Source organism: Stegastes partitus, unplaced genomic scaffold, assembly GCF_000690725.1.
Source record: "Stegastes partitus isolate 25-593 unplaced genomic scaffold, Stegastes_partitus-1.0.2 Scaffold2126, whole genome shotgun sequence".
In the NCBI taxonomy this organism is placed as follows: domain Eukaryota; kingdom Metazoa; phylum Chordata; class Actinopteri; family Pomacentridae; genus Stegastes; species Stegastes partitus.
In genome coordinates, this window is record NW_007579857.1 from 41,451 (window position 1) to 66,273 (window position 24,823).

The 24,823-nt window shown below is 46.2% G+C and overlaps 1 protein-coding gene across 1 annotated transcript in view; it reads right to left on the reverse strand.

The window, feature by feature from the left end:
* LOC103374040 (verprolin-like) overlaps positions 1-9,985 on the reverse strand; it is a 50,914-nt gene extending 40,929 nt beyond the window's left edge. Inside the window, exon 1 of the mRNA XM_008304059.1 lies at positions 8,167-9,985. Within this exon, the coding sequence (XP_008302281.1) occupies positions 8,167-9,985 (1,819 nt within the window). The remainder of the gene's footprint in view (positions 1-8,166) is intronic.
* Positions 9,986-24,823: the final 14,838 nt, after the last annotated feature.

The following is a 24,823-nucleotide window of genomic DNA, read 5'->3' on the forward strand; positions in this document are numbered from 1 at the left end:
CCTCGCTCCATCGCCCATGCCCCCTGGAAAGAAACTTCCCACCCACCTACTCATCCACCTCCCTCCACCTTGGCAGATGATATTTCACACTTCCTCTGGCGGCAAAGACCTCTTCCCCGCAGCTTACGATACCCCCCTCGAAACCCCTGCTGTAACTGGAGTTCGCGTTTTGGGCGCACAACACGACACCTGGAACACCTGACACCTTCAGGAGCTACAGCGCAACCACTTCACTTAAGCCAAAGCGCAATTACCTGGAGGTAACAGGATGTTCTCAAACAAAACAAAATGCAAAGAAAAAAAAAATGAAAAAAAAAAATCGCTTCCTGGAAGACAAACAACTTGACTTGTTTTATTCATAGGAAAATAAAATAGCTTTCTTCTCTCCAATTGTCAGTCATTATGGCTCTGTTAAGAGTAGTTTTTGGAAAAGGTTAGCCAGTTTAAACCCCTGGCTGCTTCCTGTAGGAACATTTGGTCTTTGTACGGCTTTGGGAATACTCTTAAAAGGATTCCTGGGTAATTGTCTGTGCTGCAGTAGAAATCGGGGACGGAGGAAAATGGCCCGTAATGACTGAAAGGAAACGGGGTAGTAGTAGCATAATGGTCGATGAGAGCGACGCAGGGTCAGCGCCGCACTGTTCGCTCAGATATTATTGAACAAATAAAACACTCCATGTCCTATTAGCATGTACAACATGCAAAACAGCGGAGGAGGGACTCGCCCCTTGAGTGGTTTTTATTTATTTTATTTATTCATTATCTTCGCATCTGCTCTCCGGCGTAAAGGAGGCTCTTTTAAGTCTTTGTCCTTCGCGGAATCTGCATTCAGTCGGGTTCATTAGACGCATAAAGACACCAATGCCAGCAAACGGTGGACAGAAAATATTATAATGTGCCTAAAATGTCCTAAAGATGTTACAACATAAAACGGAGCATTGAAGCTTGAAGGATTTTCACCCCCTTATCTCTCGCATGTTCCGAGAGTCGCCGCTGTGTTTGTTGGCAACTGAGCCAAATGAATGGCAACCGGTAGCATTGATTTGCAGCGAGGGCCGCAGATCAAACCACAGGACAAAAGACCAGGCAAAGGGGGGGACAATGGAGAAACACAGCGGGCCGCATGGGAAATGAATGACAACCGGTCGATCGGGAACGACCGCAACCGACCGCAGACGCGCTCGTTTCCCGGAAGAAACAGGCCTCGCCGGAGGAAAGGTTAGCGAATCAGCCGCACCTCCGCAAACGAGGTAACCCGCTGTGGCGGTTCGAAGAAGAGAAAAATATCATCGAGGTACAGAGATTACTCCTCTACTGTTTTTTTTTTTCTCTTTTTATCTCCTCTCTTTCCTGAATCTTCATCCTCTTCTGTTTTTCCCCCCGTGAAAAAAAAAGAAAAAGTAAATATGTGCACAAGGTAAAGCAATCGGTTAACCTTTGAAATACCCTGGCAATGAGATCTGCCGCTCTTTACTCTTTTCAGTTGCAAAAAAAAAAAAAAAAAATCGAAGAAGAGAAGAGAGAGAGAGAGAAAAAAAAACACAATGTTGGCCACCACTTCAGAGGGGATATTCAATATCCATGAGCTTTTTCATTTCACACTGATGAATAATTCAGGGTGACCTGCCCACCACTGAGTGAGAGAGAAAAGAGGGGGAGGGAGACACACACACACACAAAAAAAAGAAGAAGAAGAAGAAGAAGGACCGGAGAGGTGTGCAGAGGTAGTTGTCTGTTTTAGTGGATGCAGCTGTTGCCGATCGCCGAGCACAAAACCGGCCTCCTCCCCGGCTGCCGCGAGGGGCGGGAGAGGAATAATACACGGCAGAATTTGGCGACGGATAATTGGGGAGATTATATCAAAGCGCTGCCATTCTTACGGCGCGAGCGGTGAGCGCGCGTCGCTGTAAACAAAACTGCCACGGGACGAGGAGACTGGCAGAACAAACATGACAATGCAATCTCCAGAAATAGCCGGAATGAGTCTTCATCAGAGGAGGACGCGCACCATTAGCTGTTACCTTTAGGGCTGGCGGTGACGCAAGGCCCGAATGTGACAATCAATGTCAACACTGATGATTTAAAAACAAAAAACAAAAGATCCACCCACAGCATTAATTAAGCAGCCCATACAGGGCCAAAAACCTGAACCGCATGGCCCACTTTCGGACCACGAGTAACACTCCTGACCCCGTGCACAGGTCAGGTGCTACTACTACTACTACTACTACTACACACACACACAATTACACAAACACACACTCAAACACTCAAGCTGTCACAAGCAGGGGGAGACCAGCTGTTCCTCATTCGCTCGAAGGCTCCATTCCCTCCTCGGGTTGGCTGGCTTCGCAGAAACCATTAATCCCTCTGTGAACGCAACCGATGGTTTGGAAAGATCAACCATGAGAAAACAGCGAGGGAGGGGCAGCGAGGAGGAAGGAGTGGTGGTGGTGGTGAGAGGGTTGGGAGGGGATTGGAGGGGCGGGGGGCTGGAGAACACTTTTTTCTTGTTTTTTTTTTTTTTTTGTTCTGAGAAAAAACTACTGCAGTGGAAAAATAGATTTTCCTGGCCATATTTCCCCAGGGACACAAACAATACAGAGGCTGAGTGGAGATGGAGCAGCAGATAGTTCATGTAACATTTACCAGGTTCTCAGGAAACTGGAGACACATGACAGAAGGACTGCACACGGGCAGGAGAACGTAGCGGTGAACAATCTTTATCACGAGAGCACAGAGGGCAGGATGAGAAAGTTACTTACTGATCATTTAATTTAAGGCAGAACCCCTGAAACTACAAGTGTCCAAATATTCAATAGTGTTTGTTGCAGGTAACACACGCCAACAAATCCTGCACAAAAAGTGATATTCTCATCGTGCAATTCCTTTATTTCACTGTACAAATCGTATTTTCTTTCTCTTTGGACTTACTCCATCCTCGATGCTTTGCCGATAACCTGATACACATGCCAACAAAGCATATTGCAATGTGGAGAAAAAAAAAAAAGAGATGGTGATATTCTATAACGCAGACGAGGTTTGCATACATGCAGCGTTGCGCGGCGCTAACGCTGTTCGACCTGAGTGTCACACGGCCCCCTTTAACAACCCCTGACCGGTGCCATGTGAGCCGAAACCCCTCGTCTGTCTCCACTCATTCATATCAGCGGGATTAGTGAGGATGACACCGACTCCCACTGACACGTGACGCCCGCATAGTAGCATCCACACACACACAGTGTCATATCCATGCTCATAAATACGCTCACACAGGTGGATAGCAGGCTTTCCCTCCGCTCTAATGCCGCGTCTATTCCTGGACGGCTGACTTAAGTCATTAGCCCGTCACACACTAAAAAAAATAAAATCGCCTTTCCCGTTATAGCATCAACAACAACAAGAAGGCAAAGGGTTAATGTGCATTAGGATGTGTTGTGACTTCCTCCAGCTTTGATATGGGACCGTTGGAGGTGTCACACCACTTATGTAAGAAGTGCATTTGAGCTGCAGTTAAAGTTTTGTTTTAAATACATCAACTTAAAACCGCACTGTGTGTCTTTAAACTCTTACTTATCCCGTTAACATCTGATGGGACACTATGTCAGACGATGCACGGTTGCTTCCCCCGACACCAGCCCATATTCTCCTGGGTCTCCCCGTCTTTCTTTTTCCATCTAAGTTCCTGATTTTGCTGATGAACTGACAGTGGACATGTCTGAACCATCTTAGACGGCGGGACCAGATCTCTGTATGAAGATCAACGAGGCCTAATTTCATACAGAGATCCGGTAGCGCCGTCTAAGATGGTCCAGACATGTCCACCGTAGTACTTGCAACAAAGTCGGAAAAGTTGGTTTGCCCCTACTTTACCATTGTGCGTCTACTTCCTGATTTCTTTCTGCTGCTCCTCGACTGCCAGTTTCTTCTAAGACGACAGCGTAAAGACGAAACGACAAACATGGTGTCATACATTTTACATTCGGGTAAAACTTGAGTTGAAAAAGCTGAAAACCTTAAGTTGATTTTCCTGAAAATGAAGCTGCGGCAATTTAGAGGAATCAAGTGATTAAAGTGCACCTAACTTAAACCAGTGGCTTCGATAGTACTTGTTAACTTAATTTGAATACTCTAAATTGAATTTGCCAATTGAAGCAGTTCATTTAAGGTTCTCTCTTTTTTCCCAGCGTACATAAAATCCTCTGATTTTTCGAGGACTCTGCAGCCACTTTGCTTGTTTTATTTTTCCACAAGTGAACCACGTGGCTGCTGAGGTCAAGCGCTGACTCATGAGGTCAGATATTGGAGTCATTCCCCATTAAAAGTATTGATCATTGCCTTTGTGTGTTTAGGATCATTGTTCTGCTGCAAAGATTTTTTTTCTTTCAGGGGCGGTGGTGGTAAAAAAAAGCTAAAAAAAGGAGTGTTGAAGTCATCGTTTAAGTTGCTGAGGTGAAGCGAACGTTATTACTGGCCGCGCTATATATGTAAATAATGCAAGTCAGAGGAAGAGAGAGACAGATAGAGGAAGCTTGAGGTCTCGTCCTCATGTCCTGCTGTCAGCTCTGTCACATCCAGCCGTCCACACATGAAAACGAACACTTCCTGCTGTTGAGAGAGGGGGACATCTGCGCTATATGTGTGGCCAGATAGTGGGCGGCGGCGGCGGCAGCAATTGTTCGTCATCCACGTCCGTATATCACAAGAACACTCCGGAGCTATGCCCGTGTGACGCTAGCCCTAAATCAAAGCGTTCTGCAGAGAACGGGGGGAAGAAACACCTCATCCCCGAAGCGCACGCACTCACATGCTGCTTTGTCCAGAAAAGGCCACACTGACACACGGGGAATGTTTTTCTTTCTGACTAGCTGGTGGAAAAAAAAAAAAAAAAAAACAGGCAGGAGTGCACACTGAAATCAATGTCAGACACCTGAACAAAGCAGTTTAGCCAAGGACAGCTGAGAGCACATTAGGCATGCATCCTCGTGAATGTCCTTCCAAACACAGGCAGGCAAATTAAAATCCCATTCAGACCCCCACGGGAACCATACACTGGAAGGTTACATAACTGTCAGCACAACAGTGATGGCTTCCCCTCAAAAAGAGAAAGAGAGAGAGAGAGAGAGAAAAAAAAGGCGATGTTTTGACTAGGAAGCGGCAGATACAATGTAGGCAGTGTCAAAGAGAGAGCAGACTTAATACAGGTGAACACGTCAACTGACACATCCCATATGGCTTTGAGGAGCTTGTTGCCAAGTTCTGTTCTCACTCCTTCCCGTAAGCCCTGCCCCCAAGCACACCACCACCACCACCACCACCGCTGCCATCCACCCACACCGCCTCCTAATTCTCCGGCCCCAGAAAAGTACAGCTGAAGATGTTCTGTGGATTATCCCCACAAGGAAACCACGTGCAAGCGTCCACCTTAGTTAATCTACAGAGCACGCACACACAACGCAGGCTACCGGCCAATCACGTCTCTAAGCTAAGCTGGCTGGCTACTCGGCCTCACGTGACGCTCAAGTTACCCACCTGTGCTGCTCGGTGGGATGCCACTGACAGACATCTCCATGGCCAATGCGAGTGCTGCAAGGCGCTCTCCCTACTTTAGGTGGAAGGGAAGTGTTGCATCTAAGCTCGACTCGACCGTTTAATGCCATTATTAACACTGCTTACGGCTTCAGCCAACCAAGGCAGCGCCCAGCGGCGAGGAGGCAGGGCCCTCCCACCTGCACCTTTTTTTACATAGATGATTTTCACTTCTGCTCACATGTTTGTTTTCAAAAAAACTCCTGCTTTGGGAATAAATTTGAATTCAACATCATGAAAATTGCAGTCGCCTGCTATGTGTAAATGCACGCTTTGATGTAAGACGATAAAAAAAAAAAAAAAAGAGGAGGGGTTTGTATTGGAAGGACCACCAATTTATTCAGTAGGTGCAGAAGGAGTGGTGCGTCAACTTTTCATCAATATGCATGTTTGAACATAAAACACCATGCATGTAATAGGAGAGCCTCTTCACAGATGTACTAGAGCCTTTGCACAAAAATGAGAAGCAATTTCTTGAGATGTACGCTGCTCGCAGAGAGAGAGAGGAGGGGGAGGGGGGAGGAAGGCGAGTAAACGAAATGTTTTCATTAAGTGCCCTGCAACATCTTATTATTTTCACTCAATTTTCTCCTGCTCCAAACTGCAAAAGAGGAGAGTAACAAGTGCAAAAAAATAAATAAATGTGCAACGCTTGCATGCAGAGCTCCACTTTTCCCCTTTCCTTAAATGTGAAGATTATCTATCTCTGATTACCACTGAAACCCAGGTTGCCTAGCAACACACAATTAAGAAGTATGCTTTCCGATCGGCAGCAAGGGCTGCCCATTATCAGATGAAGTTACTGAAGCAACAAATGTCAGCTACATGCAAATGAGTTTGTTGTGCTAAAAGTGTTACGGGTGGAGGGGCGGAGGGGTGGAGGGGCAGCCACTGTGACCTTGGATAAGAAGTGCATGTTTCCATGAAGCTCGAGAGGCAACCTTCCACCCCGTGCCTCCCCCACAACTCCTTCTCCCTCCTCTGGCTCTCGCACCTCGCTCCTTATTTCCTTGACAACACATGGAGGGAAGCCACTTCATAAAAGTCATTACTCCGTAACAAGTGCAGCAGCCCACAGACCCATTAGAGAGGCGAGAGGCAAGATACAGGGTTAGGGCTGAAAACAAGGTTAAAAGATTTAATTCTTCCCTAAGCTCATCAGCTCTCATCAGCAGGGAAATATATCAACTTGTTAGGAGGAGAAATCAAAGCTTTTATGCATCAAAAATATGCTGAGATGATGCCTCGCCGGAGAATTCGCTCTCACGGTAATCTGAACATAAAAAAGCTGCCTCACTACTTGTATTAACCTTGTATGAAACAAACAAGTTGCACCAAAAAAAAAAAAAGAGAGGAAAAAATCTACATAATTATGTGTTTTGTGAATATATTTACAAGGATAGGTGGTTAAAAAGAAAACATAACTGTAGAATGCAAAAAAAAAGAGACAAGATTGGTCTCTGTAGAGTTGTGTATATATAAAAACACAATAACAAGACCTTCAAAACTGAAGTATCAATTTACTAGTAATTTCCTTCATGGCTTTGACACTATAAAAGCCACTGCTGTTTATTGGCAATGATTTTAATATCCTATGTGTTGGTTTTTGGGAAGATGTTGACGAGTGAGCGAAGGAGGAGCAGGAATTTACATTTACAGGTACGGCTTGAGTCCATCCATCAATTTAGCAAAAAGATGCCGTGCTGCAGCGGCGACGGAATTTCGAGCATCGCGTCTATAAAAACAGTCACCTCTTATAGTACACAAATATACATCCAATTAGCGTAATTGGATTTGAGGCAGTTAAGCCCCCGATTAGGAGAGAGTACAGTGTAAAATAGAATGACGGTAACTGCATCAAGGAAAACAGTTACTCACTAAAGACAAGCTGCATGTTTATGTTTTTTTACAGTAAAGTCACTCCATCTATTAAAAATAAATTAGGAGAGCAGCTGGTGATCCTGTATTCAAAACAGTTTTTAATTGTTTGCATCCAATGTGTATTAATACTTTTTTTTATTTTACCACAACCAGCGAACAAACCATGAACCAAAAAAAAAAAAGCAAAGCACCTCTGCAACATCACTCCACCAGCACACTGTTGCTTCCAAATGATTCTGACCAACCAACAACTTAAGAGGAAGAAAAAGACCCAAAAAATGTTGACCTCAATAACAGGAGCGCTGCTCACAAGAAATGTTTCAAGTTGGTGATGAGACAGGATCCCCTCTGGCAAATGACACAACTCTGGTGCAATACATGTATAAATAGTTGCGTAATTTTAAAAAAAGACCTCTCAGAGCAAAGCTGCTTAACTTGTCAGATGCATCTTACATGCTACTCCTCCATTCAAAACCACTGTCAGTATGGATTTTTTTTTTTTTTTGTAGCGTGCCAAAAACTATCTATCAAATACAAAATGAAATCTCAACGTGCACCTAATCTACAGCAAAACTAAATCAGAGAAACGAATGTATTACTGACCTACAAAAAGAAATATTAATCAACAACAAGGACAGAGCAGAAAGGTGAGAGGGTTTAAAGGAGTTAGCGAGAAAGGTGAGGGTTTGACATTACTTGTGTCGGGAGTGGTGGTCATGGTTGAGACTATGACAGGTGGACCAGTGCGGCGTCCGACCATCTTGTTGTTGTTAAGGTTTTGCGCTTGGAGAGTGGTGGAAGAAGTAACGGGAACAATGGTGCTCTCGGGAGCAGCACTGATCCCTTTCCGGAGAAGTTGTGGGCTGTGAAGGGGGCTCGGTGCCGCTACAGGCGACGCTGGGGGAAGGTTGGGGGCTCTCTTCATTAGCTCTATGGGAGAATAGGAGCCAGAGAAGGTTTTGGGCGCTGCTCCAGGGGTGCCTGGAGCTGGTGGAGGCTGTTGTCCAAGAGCAGACATAGCGAGACCGGTGTGAGCATTGTACATGGAGAAGGGTCGTCCCTGAGTCACAGCATTGCTATATCCTCCAGGACTGACTGGAAAAGCTCCAGTTGCCAGGGGCCGTGCTCCTGGGTAGGTGGTGGTCTCCAGGAGATGTTGGGAGGGCGCGCTGCTGGGTCTTCTACCAAGAAACTCTCCCATCCTAGGGGACACTGTCTGGATGGTGGTGGGAGGCTGCTGCATCAGGTTGGGGTCCATAGTCAAACCCTGTGGCTGCATGTAGAGATCATTGCGGTGGCTGAAGCTGTTCGATCGGGTGCGTGCTGCCGGAGCACCTGTCTTGCAACCGAGAACCACACGAGACAGAACGCGGGCCTGGGCCAAGTTCGGGGCCACAGACCGGACATCGTGGTCCTCCATCATCCCCAGCGTGGCAGTGGAATCAAAGCCATGTTGCAGCAGGAGAGTAATTGTGCTCTCAGCCAAGCCTTCAGCTCGTAGGAAAGCCAAGAAGTTAGGGTCCACCATCTTCTTGGGGTCTGCGGCGCTGGGATGGTGAGGAGGCAGGCCGGAGGTCATCCCAGCTGTGGCCGCCACCATGGCTGAGCTGGGGTCATAGTTTGGGTCATAAGGCAGCCTCTGGGAGGCTACAGCTCCATAAGCCCGGGGGAGAGCTCCGTCCATTCCCTGAGAAGCTGGGTCCACCACTGAACTGGTGGCAGCTGGCTGGCGGGGTTCCAAGGAAAAGCTGCTGATACCGTTATAAGCTGGACAAGCGGACAGAGACGGTGGCTCAGCGGCATAAACAGGAAGCGGGGGCTGAACCCCGTAGACTGCAGGAGAGGCAGAGCGGCCACCAATACGCTGGACGTCTGGGATCATCTTAGATCCCAGAGTTTCCCGGTACAAACGGCTCAGCTCGTGGAGGGGAGGGGGAGGAGGTGGCGGAGGAGGCGGGGGAGGAGGGGGAGGGGGAGGAGGTGCGGGGGTAGGTGTAGAAGCAGAGGCCAGCACGGAAGGTGTGGCCCTTCCTTGTCCTTGATCCCAGGTAGGCCTCACCCCCCCATAATGCGAAGCTGATCTGCTGAGCAACTGCCGGTTATCCCTGTAAAACCCAGACTCTTCAGGTGGCTGGCCAGATAAGGTAGCGTCAGCCAGGTAGTAATCCTGCGGTGGTGCTGAGGCCCGGCCTGCCATTACTTGTCTGACGTAGAGGCTGCTGCTCAGATCTGGCACAGAGCTCTTCCTCAGTACTTGCTGCTCATGCCGGTCCTGCTGGATCTGCCGGTACAGGGAGGGCTGGAGAAGCGGATCCCGTTTCTCACCGAGGTCTAGGTGATGGTGAAGCCACGCTCGACCATCTCCCCCGCCCAGCGGCAAAGAATTCCTGCGCCCGGCGACGGTACCACAGTAGTGACAGGGACTCGCGGCCCTGACGGTCTGGCCTTCGCTCCATCCAGGACCACGCTGGTCCAGAGAGGCACCAAAATGCGACTGCTCGCTTGAGTTAGGCATCAGTGAAGACAATCAGGAGGACGGCTATAAAAGCGGAAAATAGAGCTCGGTATTGTGTTTCAACTCTCCAGTTACACTCACCCCCAATCAAAAGGGAGGCACAGAGAGGAGAGAAGAAAGGTGAAGCAGGAGGTACCCTTTTACCTGATCTGCAGCTGCAGGCCCCCCCCTCCCCTCACTCTTAAGTCTGCACTATCATGTAGCTCCCTGCTGGCAGCCTATCTAAATAATTCAGTCCTGGAAACATTAGAAAACCATGAGGAGAGAGGCACAACATGAAAAACACATAGAAAGAGAACACACACACATGCAGACAGAAAAGCAACACACCTTCAGGGCGAAGCTCTTCTCCTTTCAGGGCTCATGCTTGTGCTGGGCACGACGGTTACACTGGAAACTAACACTAGTGGTAAGAAATTGGGGTAAACGCACATGTTGGACAATGGCAACAGAATGGAGGAGGGGACGAGACGCGCTAATCCAATGGGGGTTGATGCACGCCATTGGCAGGGACTGTCCTCTCGTCCACTGCGTTTGCCACAAGGGGATTAGCATCGAACTAAAACCTGCTTAAATCCACTGCCCCCTGTGACATCACTTGAACTAGATAGTACACACAGTCAGCACACTGCCGAGGCCCCTGGATGTGTTTATGGAGTGCAAAGCTCCAGTGTTTATGGTGCTTACTGCTCACCTCTCCATTGGCCTGCAGTCAGCATCCCTCTGGGCATGAATGGATCTCTCCCAGAGGGACGGAGGGAGGCTGGGGACTGACATGTAGCATGTCCCTGGAGAGAGAGAGGGGGGGAGAAGGGACGGCTGCAGTGTCCGGTCACACAACTACTACTGAGGGTCACGTTTAATCTGGTGGCAGCTAGAAGGATGTGTGAAGAATGCACAGCCTCCTCTACCGGGCAACGTGATGCACACACATAAATACCCAAACAGACGAACGCATGCGAAAAGGAACGGACAGACAACCATGCAGCATCCTTTCACTCTGTCATGTTATATCATAGCAATGTGTAAGTGATACAGAATGGATTTCTTTTGCTATTTTGATGTATATTAGGGCTATGCTACATCAGGAAAAACTGCAACTGCTGATTTACAATTCTGATGAATGATTTCTAAGTCAGATTGGAACTGAATCACACAGATTTGCAGGAAAGCAGTCGGTGAATCATCTGAACTGCTCTTGTTTCAAATCTGCGCAGTTCATTCGGCACCAACTGCACCTTTTGTTGACTCTCATTTCCCACTCGCAGAACATGCACTTTGCTGCGACATATACCAGATGTGCAACGGAGCAGATGCTGCTTATCTAAGATGTTACCATCAGAGAGATAACTGCCAGTGTTTACTTGCTGTGACAAGAGCAATGTAAACAGTGGCAGCAGGAGAAGAAGGGAGCTTTGATAAGTGTGTGATGGGAAAAAGGCTGATAAGGCGAGAGGCTGCCAGTTTTGACTTCACCTCTAAGACAGACGGAGCGAGATAGGACGAGGCAGCAGAGGAAGGGGATATGATTGGGCTGCGCTGACTGGACTGTGACAACTAGATGCCTACACGCCTGTTTGTATTCGGCGCTTTAGGTCTGTTTGAAATAGGAAGCATGGGTTTAAAAGATTTCTCTTTGCAGCCAGTCTCCAGTGACATCGTCTGGAAGCTCCTGAAGCTAAGACACTGAGACAGCGTGACTGAGATGGGCTAAATTTATTACCGTTAAGGCCTGACAGGAGGCTGCTATAGGACTGTGTTTCTTATGTTGTCCCACTACCTGTCAAATCACATAGAGAAAATGCTATAACCATTTTTTTTCCTACCTCAGAGCTTAAGTGATGCAATCATGATATAACACACAAAAAAAAAACAATAAACAGATTTTTTAATTATGGAACATCTGAGTTGGAGAACATTAAGTAGGTCAAACAAAGAAATCAGAACAGTTTCATTTTCCCCCCACGGCTACGTGCAGTCCAGGATGATGCACATCTGAAGGATGTTTTCTTTCATTAGAGGTAAAGCATACCTAGCAATTTCCTTGCAGTGATTTCTCAGTGCTGTCCTCCCAGGTCTGAGCCTCCCTGCGCTTTTTTGTCAACTGTAAAACACACCATTAATCACTGTGTTGTATCTCTCCACGGCGATCGCAGACAATAACTTCTTTTAATAAGCCCCTTCCAGGGCCGTGTGTCACTCAGATCCCCGCTTCCTGACAAAATATTAATAACAATAATAAACATCTCAAGTACGGCCGGGCCAGTGTTGCTAAAATCGAAACAAGGATATGGCATATCATATCTCCCACCACGCAAATTGATGCATTTCCCACAATTCATAAGCGAGAGGAGAAGCGGCACCAAATTCATCTTGTCTACATTCTCTGACATGCCTCTCCCGCTGCTCCATAATTAAGTGAGCATGCTATACGACACTCATCAAGCAACGGGGATCCTGTATTTGCTAGCATGAATAATACAATAAATGAAAACTCCAAACTTACACACTGGATATTTGGTGAAGAGCATCAAAATCGATGCCAATACTCGGCTTGCTAGCTCATCGTCGGTTGTACGGCTCTGTGAAAGACCTCTAGGTACAATGTGTTGAACAGACGTCCAGCAACAGTCATGCCTTTGGAGCAATCTGGCCATCTTTCTAGGGCACAGGACGCTAACGGCGGGACTTGGCAGGCAGTGCAGGCAGAGATAGCTGCAGAATGATTTAGATAGCTGCGACTCTACAACTGCTGATCCATTAAACTTTCATGGGGACTTCATAAATTAAAACCATGACTGGAAGAACTTGAAAATTCTACTCAATTACTGTGATTGTACAGTATATTAAAGTTTTAACGAGCCTCTGGGCCTTTTCTCACTCTAGCACAAGCGGAGGGAGGAAGGCGGGGCGACGAGGAAAGAAAAACACATGGTACCAATTCTGGTCCGATGGCTTTCCGAGGGTTTACATCTGCTGCGCTATCGAGACGCTGTCCTCCGCCTCTTTACCACCTCTCATCTCTGCAGCGCACGGCGCAGCGTGTCGCACATTTGCACGCACGGGGGGCAGAGAGCGAGAGCCGCTACAGGGCAAGACCTCTTGTCGACTTGGTGAGGCAACTGATTATAGAATTTTGTCTTCCATTTTAGCGGGTCGGTTTGTTCCATCGCTGCCTCGTGCGCAGCCCCGCGCTCCGCCTGCCTATCATTATCAAGCCAGTGGCCCATACTGCATCACAGATGGGGCAGACAGAAGGGAGAGACGACAGCCCGCTTGCTTTTTGGAGAGACGAGGAGTGTGCAGCTGAGTGAGAGAAGAGGGAGGGAAGGAGGACGAGAGGGAGAGAGAGGGGGGCAAAGGATGGAACAGAAAATGCAATTTGCCTCCACGTCACCGGCGAAACGAGACGTGGAGTTTAGTTAAGGGAAGGAGCACTTTTACGGTATGATCAACTGCACACTCCCGCGGCGTTAATGTGTGGTTTATAAAGGTCAGGATGTCCTTCGCCACTTATAATTTTACCAAAGCTGGAGACCGCCGTCTTTATTGTGTCTCCTAAAATAAACCGGACAACTCGTTCATCAGTGTTTAATGTTGCCTTTTAACCACGCAGCTGTGCCAGATCCCAATAAAACACGTGTATAGATTATAAGTCTAAAATTAGTAGCATTGTGCTTGATTTAGATCAGTAAATACTGCATCTGATATAAAAATGAGGGGAAAAAAAATCAGATTAAGGGGTTTAATATGAGATTTCTATGGAGGATGATGGTGATAGTTTTGCACGCTTGGAAAAAAAAAAAGGTTTGATTAACGGTCTTTGTGCTCACATGCTTAAAACCGCACAGCAGCATGGATATGAAACCAGCTTCATCGTTTTTACTCATTTAAAGACAGTAAGGGCGGCCCAACAGCTGGCTGCATGTTTAGAGTCACAGTCAGTCAATCAAAATGAGATCACGCTGTTTATCCTCCGCCGCGGCAACTCCGAGCGAGCGCCAGTCTAAAGTTTACACAAAGTAAATTCGCTTACAAATTAGTTATAAGCAAATATAATCAACACTAGACGGAACAATCGTCTGCCGAACTGTTTTGTTAGGCAGCTAATACGGATAATTTATACCCCTAATTATGGCACCATAAAGTGTCATTATGTTACACAACACGAAATAAAATGCAGATGTTGATTAAAACATTATCTGACTAGATTAGAGCGGCTCTAATCTAACCCAGGGGGGAAAAGAGTATTGCAGTCTACAAGCAAAACAACAATCTTAGCGAAGAGAGGGGAGGAAAAAAAATAAAAATAAAAAAAATAGATCAGGCATGGAGCAGTGCTGTCCTCCCTCCCAGCCACTCGGCCCAGTTGCTGCAGAATGATAAACATTGGTTCAGCTCAAATTAAGCTGAGAACATGAAAGGACCTGAGGCTGGGAGGAACATGGGCCATGGCAGATCACCCCTCATCTCTTCACATGACAGAAATGAATCTCTCCACCCCTGAGAGAGAGAAAAAGACTGAACAAGAGGAGGGAGAGAGAGCGTCTCTATTCCTCATAATGCTGAATTAAAGCTGATGCTTCCCAGCAGCTGCTTTGATTGAGCTAACTAGCAGCTTTTGATAAAAACATTCGCAACCAGCTCCCTGCCTCCTTATTTGCAGACAAGCCAGATTATGCTAAATACATATCAAGGACTTTAATGGCTTAATCAGCCTTGTCATCTAGCCACGGGTGCTTTTTTTCTTTCTTTCTGAGATGCTGCATCCCCACTCCCTTAAACGCCAATATAATAACAGCCTGAATGAACAATATGGGTGATGCTATAATATATAAAAAATAAAAATACGCAATTTACACCTTGCATGGAAACTGTCTTGGATGACAGGAGTTGTATTTTAATGTTGGGAAAACAATAGGAACAAAGGCGAAGGCTCTGTTGGACAGCGCAGAGACAGCCGACGTTTTTTTTTTTTCCCGAAAGAGGACGTTCCAAATTTTCACTTGAAAGAGATTGAGAAGAGACAGCACGAATCATGGCTTCATCTGGTCTGTATCTGTCTGCCAGCCCGCCAGCCCGGTTGAAGTGTGAACCTGGATTAAGATGAGTTAGTCCCGACAGTCGCCAAATAGGCCCTGTGAGGATTTCTACCTGCGTTTGAAACCCAAAGCAGAGGCTTGCTTCATGTGTGTTTTCTCCTTGCTCTGAGACAATCGCCGCGGCAGCCTTATCACGCCGCTACACGCAATCAGCGGGACAACTCTGCCTGGTCATTGGCTCACGAACAAATCCACAAATCACAAGCTGCTTTTTTTTTCTCTTCTTCTTCTTTACGCCCTCACAATGGCCGCCAGAGGACTGATTCACTGATCCTATATGATGGCCATCTGGAGAGCTCGTGTGTGTGTTGTTCGCACGAGCATGCATGTGTTTTTTTGGGGGTTTTTTTGTTGAGTGAACGTCGGCAGGTAAGCTCACCGTGAAGCAGCTCCTGCATGCATCACAGCAGCACCTGTTACCGTCTCTCCGAGCGCCTCCTGTGGGCTTTGAGCTCACGCCCGGCGGAGCAGACAAACTGTTGTTCCCTCAGGAGTGACTAACTATCTCAGCTGTCTCATCCGCGCAAAAAATTTCAGCAGCTGGATTTTAGTCTGCGGCTCTAATCAGGAAGGATTTCCACCAATAAGCGATCCACCTGCGCGATGAAATACGACTGCTTTTATGACTCACCTTTGGGGGTTCGGTGATTAGTCAGGGCTGCTCGCTGACTTTCAGTGGACTCCTGTAGCTGTGGTATTGTTTAATCCCCTGAACCCCAAGCTGTTTTTACACTCCTGTCCCATTTTTACTTACTGTGGGTTCATTTGTCACTGCAATATAAAGTCCCGCACCTCTTTGGAAGCGGCACAAGCATCGCTAGGAAGCAGAGGGAACTGGAAAGTGGATAAAAATGGAAAAACATGTACAACATTTTTCCAATTGCCCCCAGGTGCTAGCAATACTGGAGGAAAAAAAATGGTGCCTCTACACACTATAGATACTTTGCTATTTCTATTTTTAATTTGCTTCCATACTCGTCTCCTATCTGCTCTGTGTAAACACAGCCTGCAGCTCAGCCAAGTTCAGCCGTAGAGTCTGTGAATCTGTCACATGACTGCTGGTTGCAGCTGAGTCACTAATGGCTTCACTGACAGACCGAGGAAATAAGAATTTTCTGTTTTTTTGCAGCCTCTGTGAGGTTTAAATGATTTATAGTTGGCTAATTTTTTTAAATCAGACTGTAAAGTGCTGTGATTTTGGTGGAAAATCTTGAAGATCTTGTCAAGTTTTCCATCAGAACAGCGTGTCAGAGTAGTTCAAGGAGCTTCTGGAAGTTCAAATATTCTGTTTTTCAGTTTCTGCATTCAATAGATTGTGTACTTTATTTATTTTTTAAAGACACCATGCCTTTCAAAATGGGGCAGAGAGCAAAAAAACAAATCTATGTCCAAGTTACTCAGGAATTTATCATCATAGATTGAAGAACTAAATAATTTAGTTTACCTTAAAACAGCTTTAAAGTCATTTTAATGGTCCGCTGATTTGTAATAAAACTCTCCCCTCCTCATCGTCTGTTCTTACACGATGCGACTTCAGGATACGATCTCCAAAGAAAGCTCACAACACTTTACTACAACAGCTGTGGGTCCAAACTAAAAACGAGCTAAAACTAGGAGGATGGAGTCTGCAGCCACACATGTAGCACTGCATTGTCTGTCGCTGTGTCCGTCATTCACGCCGTGACAGTAAAATTGTCGGGTTGCATTAAGAAAGCCTCACACAACCAAACTTGTCTCCGCAGATGTGTCAGTGATGGAAAACAGTCTGGATGCACACCATCAGGGAAAATCACTCTGTGATTTGTTTGTGTTTCTTTAAATCTAATCACAATAGTTTTAGGAGGTGCTGAGCCCAGGATGCAGCAACGATGTCCCTGCAAAACAGCGATGGCGTAGATTTTGGGAATGATATTCAGATTCTTAGTGTTCGGTTGCTGCCCACAAGCAGCTGCTTCTGATGTTGTTTGCCAGTAACACAGATATCTGACGAGGAGAAGAAAACCATGGCGGAGATGTTGCCACTCATAACATTGCCTTAAAAGAAATGTGGGCCTTCTTAGCGACAGTTTGTCGAGAGGACTGATGCCGCTGTCTTGTCTGTACGCTCAGCGTAAATCTTCTGCCAGCAGCGGGAAGCAAACGGCTAGCACGGCTTCACCCGAAGGAAACGATCTGATCGCTAACACCCCGAGTCCATAAAAAAACCTACGTGTAAAAATGCCAATTTCATAAGGGTTACGTACTGGACCGTTTCTTGGCCAGGACCGGTTCCTTCCTGGAGTGTCCGCTGGTTGCCTGGCAACTGGTTTCTGGCTGACAAAACAGCCACGAACTTTGTAGGTTTCACAGCATTTTCCACCTTCTTCCCAATCTTGATGCTAAGCTAAGCTACGCATCAAACTTCATAAAGTGCTTTCACAATAGGTCTCGGTTTAATGCACACAAGCAGCTTTGTCTAATGTAATGCATCCCAGCAGCCCTGGAACATGGATAAAAGCATGAAATGTTACCTATTCGTTACTTCATGCTATATTTTTACTGATATGTGACACATTTGTTCTGAATTTCTCAAAATTTCAGGTTTATATTCGGCTCCTCGTGGCTGATAAGACAACAAGCACAGAATAAAACTTTAAAATTCATTCCATTATGTGGAGATACGACTCGTAGACGACATAAGTGAGAAGTTAACTGAACTAATAATGTGGGACGAAGGTTTTCTTATTATTGGTTTGAGGGTTTTGGACGATTTCTAAAAACCTGGCGTATACAATCGGGTATATGAGGTGTTTTATATTGATGCTGTGCTGTAATGTCTTTCCCACATGCTGCAGGCTACTACCTTGGATCAAACATCCATCATAATCACGACTCTACGGCGGGAATCGCGGCCCAGGACGAGGTTTCTTGGGCCCCGACTATGAGCTTTTACAGGATGCGTGGCATATGTCCTTCATTTCATGTCCATTTTAACGCCGAGGTGCTTACATCATGCTGCAAAACAAATATGCTGGCACTGGGGGTAATGGTGCGTCTAGCTTCATTTTCCAGCACTGCAGTCATGTCTGCCTCTCCCTGCGCTGGCTCCAGGAGGGCCCAGCAGCTTAACAAGCCTCTTGGGGACCCAGACAGCAGAGAGGAGATGATTTTACCTCAGGACACAGTCTGACAGACACACACACACACACACACACACACACAGACACACACACACACACATGCAGGCTGGGCAGAGTCAAACAAGTGGGTTTAAAAATGCACATTCACAAGGCTTCAGACACAGTTTATACACCCACACAAAGACTCCTATTCCTTGTTGCCTGGGCTGATTTTTTAGCTATCTGCACAGCAGGGGGCTCCTATTCTACGCTCAGGCCGCACAATGCAACACCGCCGCTCTCTAATCCACAACCTAAAGCCTAATAATCACTGCAGCTCATGACGTGCAATTGGCTCCCGCTCAGCAGTCGTGACAGGATGGAAACCGTTCAATCCCCCTGCGGTAATTTAACTTGAGTTCAGATGTTTAAGAGATTCTTCAGAACCACAAGTCACACAACAGACACTCCCACACAAACAACAACAACAAAAAAAAAAGCGATCTCATCTACATCCGCCAGACGACAGCTCGCCGCCGAGGTCAACAACATTCGTACACTGGTTGCGGCGGCGTCTGACATGTGCTGCGTGCCAGGAGAAAATTATAGCGATCAATGGGCATTGATCAGTGGTAGGTGTTAGGGCTGTGCTAATAGGGGACGTATCGCTCTGGAGCAGAGTCAGGAAGAGGAAGAAGAGCAACAACAACGCACAGACGGAGGATTTCTTCGGCAAAGTGATGCAACGTATTAGTTCAGATGAGAAGAAAGGCGGATATCTTTGGAGTTTTCTGTATTTTGTTAAACAAATTTCGCTCCGTTTAAACCACAAAGTTGGTTCACGTGCAAAACCCCAAATCAGTTTTTAGTGATTCTGGCTCAAGTAGTGATGAAAATTATTGATTTAATTCTCATTTTCTTTGGAAAGCATTCACTGTAGACACGGCGCTATTAAGAAAAGTGCAACTTTAAGACAAGAAAACCTTTTTTTTCATGTCAATAACTACGATTACTGCTTCCACTCATTACGCTGATGGAGAACGTTTGATTTATCCGCTCCAAACACAAAGAATCAATATCACACCCACGTCGATTCTGTTCCAGAGCATTTGAAGTTGTTGGAAATAGTGCGTGCGAAGAAAGTTAAAGAGGAAAAGACACATACACATAACTTTACCTTCGCAGATCCGGTCCAGCCGCTGTCTCTTCACTTTGTGTTTGTCAGTCAGGGACATGGCGTCAAACACGGCACGGCACAGGACGGCACGGCTCGGCTCGGCTCGGCACGGCAGGGTACCTCTCCTCCTCAGCCGCGAATACTGACAAGGTTGAGACTCCTAGGGCACTGTCAGCACTATTCCCCGGGGCATACCGCCTCGGCACATACACCTACAGTAAAAAATAAAAAATAAAAAATAAAAAAAAAGACTCAGAGACACTCGGTTGAACCTGGCAAACGCGCACGCTCGCACACATCCATACGTACACACATTATTGATGTAAAAAGCACAAAAAAAAAAAAAATTCTCTGACACGGGAAGGCATTAAAGAGTCCTTGACTACAAAGTCACTCAGCCTCTTGCTCACAAAGAGCCCGGGAAGCTGCAGGCAATAGATAGAAAATCAGTGAATCACACACATTCTCACACACACATGCACTCAGATACTGCTGGTGACAAAGTGCTCCATTTGCTCTAAAAAGTGACAAAGCTTCTGTGCTCTAAAAGCTCCACTTTTCTCCTGTTTGAAGTGTGTTTTCTTTCACTGACAAATACTCATCTGAAGCTCCATCTAACTTGTCACTCATCACATTCCTTATTGATCGCGGTGACATTTGAGGTATCTCGAACTCAGACAAATAGCAATCTACTTCTTTCCCCCCCTCTTTTCTGTTTCTTCCTTTCTTTCTTTCTTTTTTCTTTTTTTTGTTGAAAGCCATTCAAAACAAAGCGAGCAGAGAAATACTTATTAACCTGACAACGGCTGATCTAAGCAAATGTGAAGGAAGATGATGAGACTTGTGAGGAGGAGAGAGGAGGAGGAGGAGAGGGGGAAATCCATCATCTGACAAAATGAAGCTCTTTAGTTGATGTGCTGCACCTGAGGGGTGGCTGTCGTGTAATGACACATTCAGGCCAATAGAGGGTAGTTAAAATCTACTCAGAGAGGCGCACAACACGTCAGTTACTGCACACTTCTATGTAATATAATGGCAATTCATCACAGCTAGATTCCTCCTTTGAGCTCAGACTTTTAAACTATTTCTGCTGCTCAGTTCTCCGTCCTCTCCTCCCGGATTGGCCACGATTTGGCGCTTCAGATTACAACATTTGAGCTGAAATCGTCGCCCGACAAAGCCGTCGATTCACTGACGTTTATTTGTACAATCGCATCTTTGTCAGAGAGAAAACAGAGGAGTGAGCGTTTCTCCACTTCCAGTACATAAAGAGCGAGGATCAGCATCTAAGTGAATTAGAATAAAATTATTGGAACAGAGCAGGGATTAAATGCTCTCCCTCCTCTCTCTCCTCTCGCTCTCTGAAAACTCAGATTCCACATTGTGCTCGTCCAGGACCAGAGCCCGAGGCGCCTTGTTCTCTCAGAAAGTGCTGAGATCACAAAAGCATCTCTCTCTGTCAGAAAGCATCAGGGGTGAAGTCATTACTCCAAGTCTTCATCAGCGCTCGGGAGGAGGAAGGGAAATGAAAGGACGAAAAGAGTTCAAATCGCCGCCTCAAGTCGGGGCGGATGCCGGCTGACCCGTGCTCCGGTTTTCAGGGGGATCTGTCAGGATTGGCGAGTCGAGCCTCGAGGTGTTGGTGAGATGCAATCAGGACACCTCTGCACACACGGGAAAAATCCTCCACATACATCTGTTTATGTCGTGCCCGCCCTTGTCCGTTTACTCAAGATTCGATTTCAAATATTTCCCTGGATGCCGTTTTACTGCTTCCAAGAAGGCGTTACCAGCAAAAGTTTACTTTATGTGCACACATGTGAAAAGCGCAGCCAACTTCTGGAGTCGAGACCCAGCGTGGATGTCGATACAAGCGTTTTGGTGGCGAGCCAGACGAGTTACAACATCATTAGAGCTTGTAAATCTTGTCAGAAATGCAGTCAAGCAAAATTTTCAGCGGGTTTTTACGACATGCACAGTGTACACCGACCTCTGTTCCCCCAAAAATCCCCAGATCCAAACAGCAGAAACCTCTGATAGAACAACATGGACGGGCCAGGATTTCCAAGGCAGATTGGGTTTTTTTTGTGTGTGAGAGTAGTTTTGACGGGATGAAGCCCCGAACAAGGTTACTTCCAGGGTGTTTCTTCACAACAATGCAGCACTCAGGCTCCAGTATGTTAACTGCCGCTGGAAGGCCTCACCCCGTTGCTTGATTCATTTCAGCCTTCTCCCGGGTCCCTCCTCCTCCCTTTTCATCTGTCCATCTCCCTGTAGCGCTGCCGCCTCTGAGGTCTCTCGCACACAGTCATCAATCACCGGCCGCTCTTCCAGGACCCGTCCACTTGTGTGTGTGAGTGACATAAAGAGCGAGCGTGACAGGGCGGGTGGGAAGTGGAGGGAGAAAAAAAAAAGTGCTAACAGCGGCTAACAAGACCCACGCGGAGGCCAAACCGTTCCCCGATCCCGTTTTCTCTTCGCCGCCTTTTCGAGTTCCTCGGCCGGCAACAAGCAGCTCGCAAAACTTAAAAAAAAAAAACCTCCCTCCATGACAACGCAGCCAAGCATAATCCTCATTCTTTAATAAAAGCAGATGAAACCGGGCACCCTTTCACCGGCACGACTGACACAAAGCTGATAGTGCTTCAGCCGGCAGGGCCTGAAAGGGTACTTAGGCGGGGATTTTGCACGTACTCAATCCAAACACAAAGGTCATATACATGAATCTTAATATTTGAGAGGCATTAAAAGTCAGATGATCGATAAAACTCGCTGCCTGCGCCGCCGCAGCTCATTGAAAGAGAAACATTTGCGCACGAAGAGGGCCCGAGACATTAAACATAGGAATCCATATCTGTGACGGCCGGCTCCGTCTCCCAAGGATGGCGAGCACAATCCACAGACTCAAACTCGCACACAGAGATCAGTGTCCGAGGATGCTGAGCAAGAGGTGGGGGAAGGGCGAGTCGGAGTTTGAATGCCACACAATAGATAGATAGTACATGCACGACTGGAAATAGTTGGAAAAGCTTATTAACTTCTGCAACGAGCACCATTTGCTCCTCGTGTTTGGATCTATTGATCTCCTCGACTGGCTCTCAATAAGAAACCAAATGTGCAGATTTCCAAACTGTTTCAGTCATTTATCAAACTGAAAATACTGTTTGAAGTTTCTTTCACATTTGCTGCCTTCCTCTGATTCTATTTTTGCTTTACATGGCTGCAGACTGAAGTACTGCATTGAGACTACTGTCCATTAGATTTGTAAGAAACTATCGTCATCATCATCACACAACATGTTCTGAAATATTTTCTAATACATGCTAAAACACAACTTAATCAACAAAAAGGTTTGCATCAGGCTTTTAGAGTTCAGGCAACTACATGAGTTACACTTACTACTGCTTCCTCTTTAATAAAATCCATTATAATTGCCCCTTTTAAGTATACACACACATGTAATCAGATACAATATATTTTCCACCTAATTGCACAGAACACCAAATCTTTCCTGCAGTTCCCCAAACGGCCACTTGAGGCAGCTCAAAAGTGAGTCAATCCCCCATAGACTCCCATGTTGAAATCTAAATAAATAAATGTGTTTACAGCTTAGCACAAAAACTGTTTCCGGTCTTTACAGTTAATTTTTCTACTTGTTAGAACTGTACATAAGTGAAGTTTTATGTAACTCATTCGGGCTTAAAGTTAATCAAGGGTTTGAAGTGGCAGGTGGGGACGTCGAGGGCAGTCCGTGGACCAGAGGTGTTTCTATGAGCCACTTCAGCTCCACCTCTTTGATAATTGTTGAATTAGTCAGGAATCAGGAGGAGTCAGGCACTGCCAGGATGCCGACAGCCAGAACCACCACAACGAGCTTCTGAACCGCTGTTCTGGTATCTTATGGGTCCATCTCTGCGCTTCTGAAATGCACACATTCACCGACTAAACGAGCCATATGGATTTCTGGGAAACATTTTAAAACAAAACCTATACCTGCCAGGCAATATTCAGTTTGGACTGATGCCGATATTTTATTATAAAGCGTATTTATCTGATGCTGACGCCAATATCGTTGTGCATCCTTAGTTTAGTGGTTTTGGGACAATTCAAATTCCTGACTTGGGCCCAATTAATGACGAGTATCAGAGTTTTCGGAGCGGTCGTGGTGCAGGTGGATGGCGGGTTGTGGGCGAATATATAACTGGATACCACAACAACGGCAGCGGGAAAATATTCGGATCTCAAAATTGCTATCCGGATACCACCACAACAACCGAATATTCGGATATTTGGTTTTTCAGGTCCAGCCCAACACCGTACTTTGCAGATATAGATAAGACAAGTCCACTAGTAGGTGGTCCAGCTGCTACAGAGGATGTTACTTCCAAAACCATTATTCAATTAACTCACAAGTCAACCAACAACACCATGAACTGAGTTTCATTCATTGGTGACAGCTTCGTAATCCTAAAGATTTGCAGGATTTTTCTGATTATCGTAAAAAAATTAATCCGGTTTTGAGCTAATCATTGAGACCAAACAAGAACTTTAACAACGCCACTTTGTGAATTTGCGTTTGCCTTCTACACCCACCTTTAATTGACTAAAATAATTCATTATTGCATCCGAATAGGAACGTTTAAATGAACCCGTAATGAAAATAATCACTGGTTGCTGCCTCGGCTCCAGTCCCCACCCAACGTTACGACTTCAGCCGCCAGAGAATGTGAAAAGACAAACAAAATTCAAATTGAATTAATTTGCGACAACATCTTCTTGTAACGTGATGAAATTTAATGATGACACCGCTGTTGTCGCAATCCATCTTCCTAATGAGAGGCCAACACACAAAGCAGAATTGTCTCCGTGATTAATTGACTTTACCAAAATAAGAAAATAATTTGGTTTGGTAAAGAGATACGAGCAGCAACGCCCCTGACGGACTTTCATTAGACAGCCGTGTGATTACTTACTTTATCAGACACTCGGCGGGAGGCTGGTGGCGGCTGATTTAAGGCGATCTCGCGCGGTCGTACGAGTCATTACAGCTACGCTATCACCTCGCGTGTTGACACAGATCGGTGCGATTTGGAAAAAGCCTTAAGAAGAGAACAGAGAGGCTGTTTCCTTTTGTTTAAGACAGACGGAAATGTGTTTGGACAGGAGGGAGATTGTTTAGAAGCCAAAAAAAACGGGGGAAGCTGGATGCTAAGAGAGTGTCTGCGGATGAGTTTGAGAGATTGAATAATTAAAAAGGTCAGGCTACCTGCCTGCTGCGTGTCGCTTCACACATGCACGCTCGGTTCTGAGCGAGGCGCGATGCACACCGGGCCAGAGACTGAAGAGAGACATCATTTGGGGGGAATGATCATTTTCCCTCGAACACAGTGTAGTTTGTGAACTAATTGGGTGAATCCATAATTAATTTGCTGACATTAAGCCTTGGGGTCTGCTCCAGTAA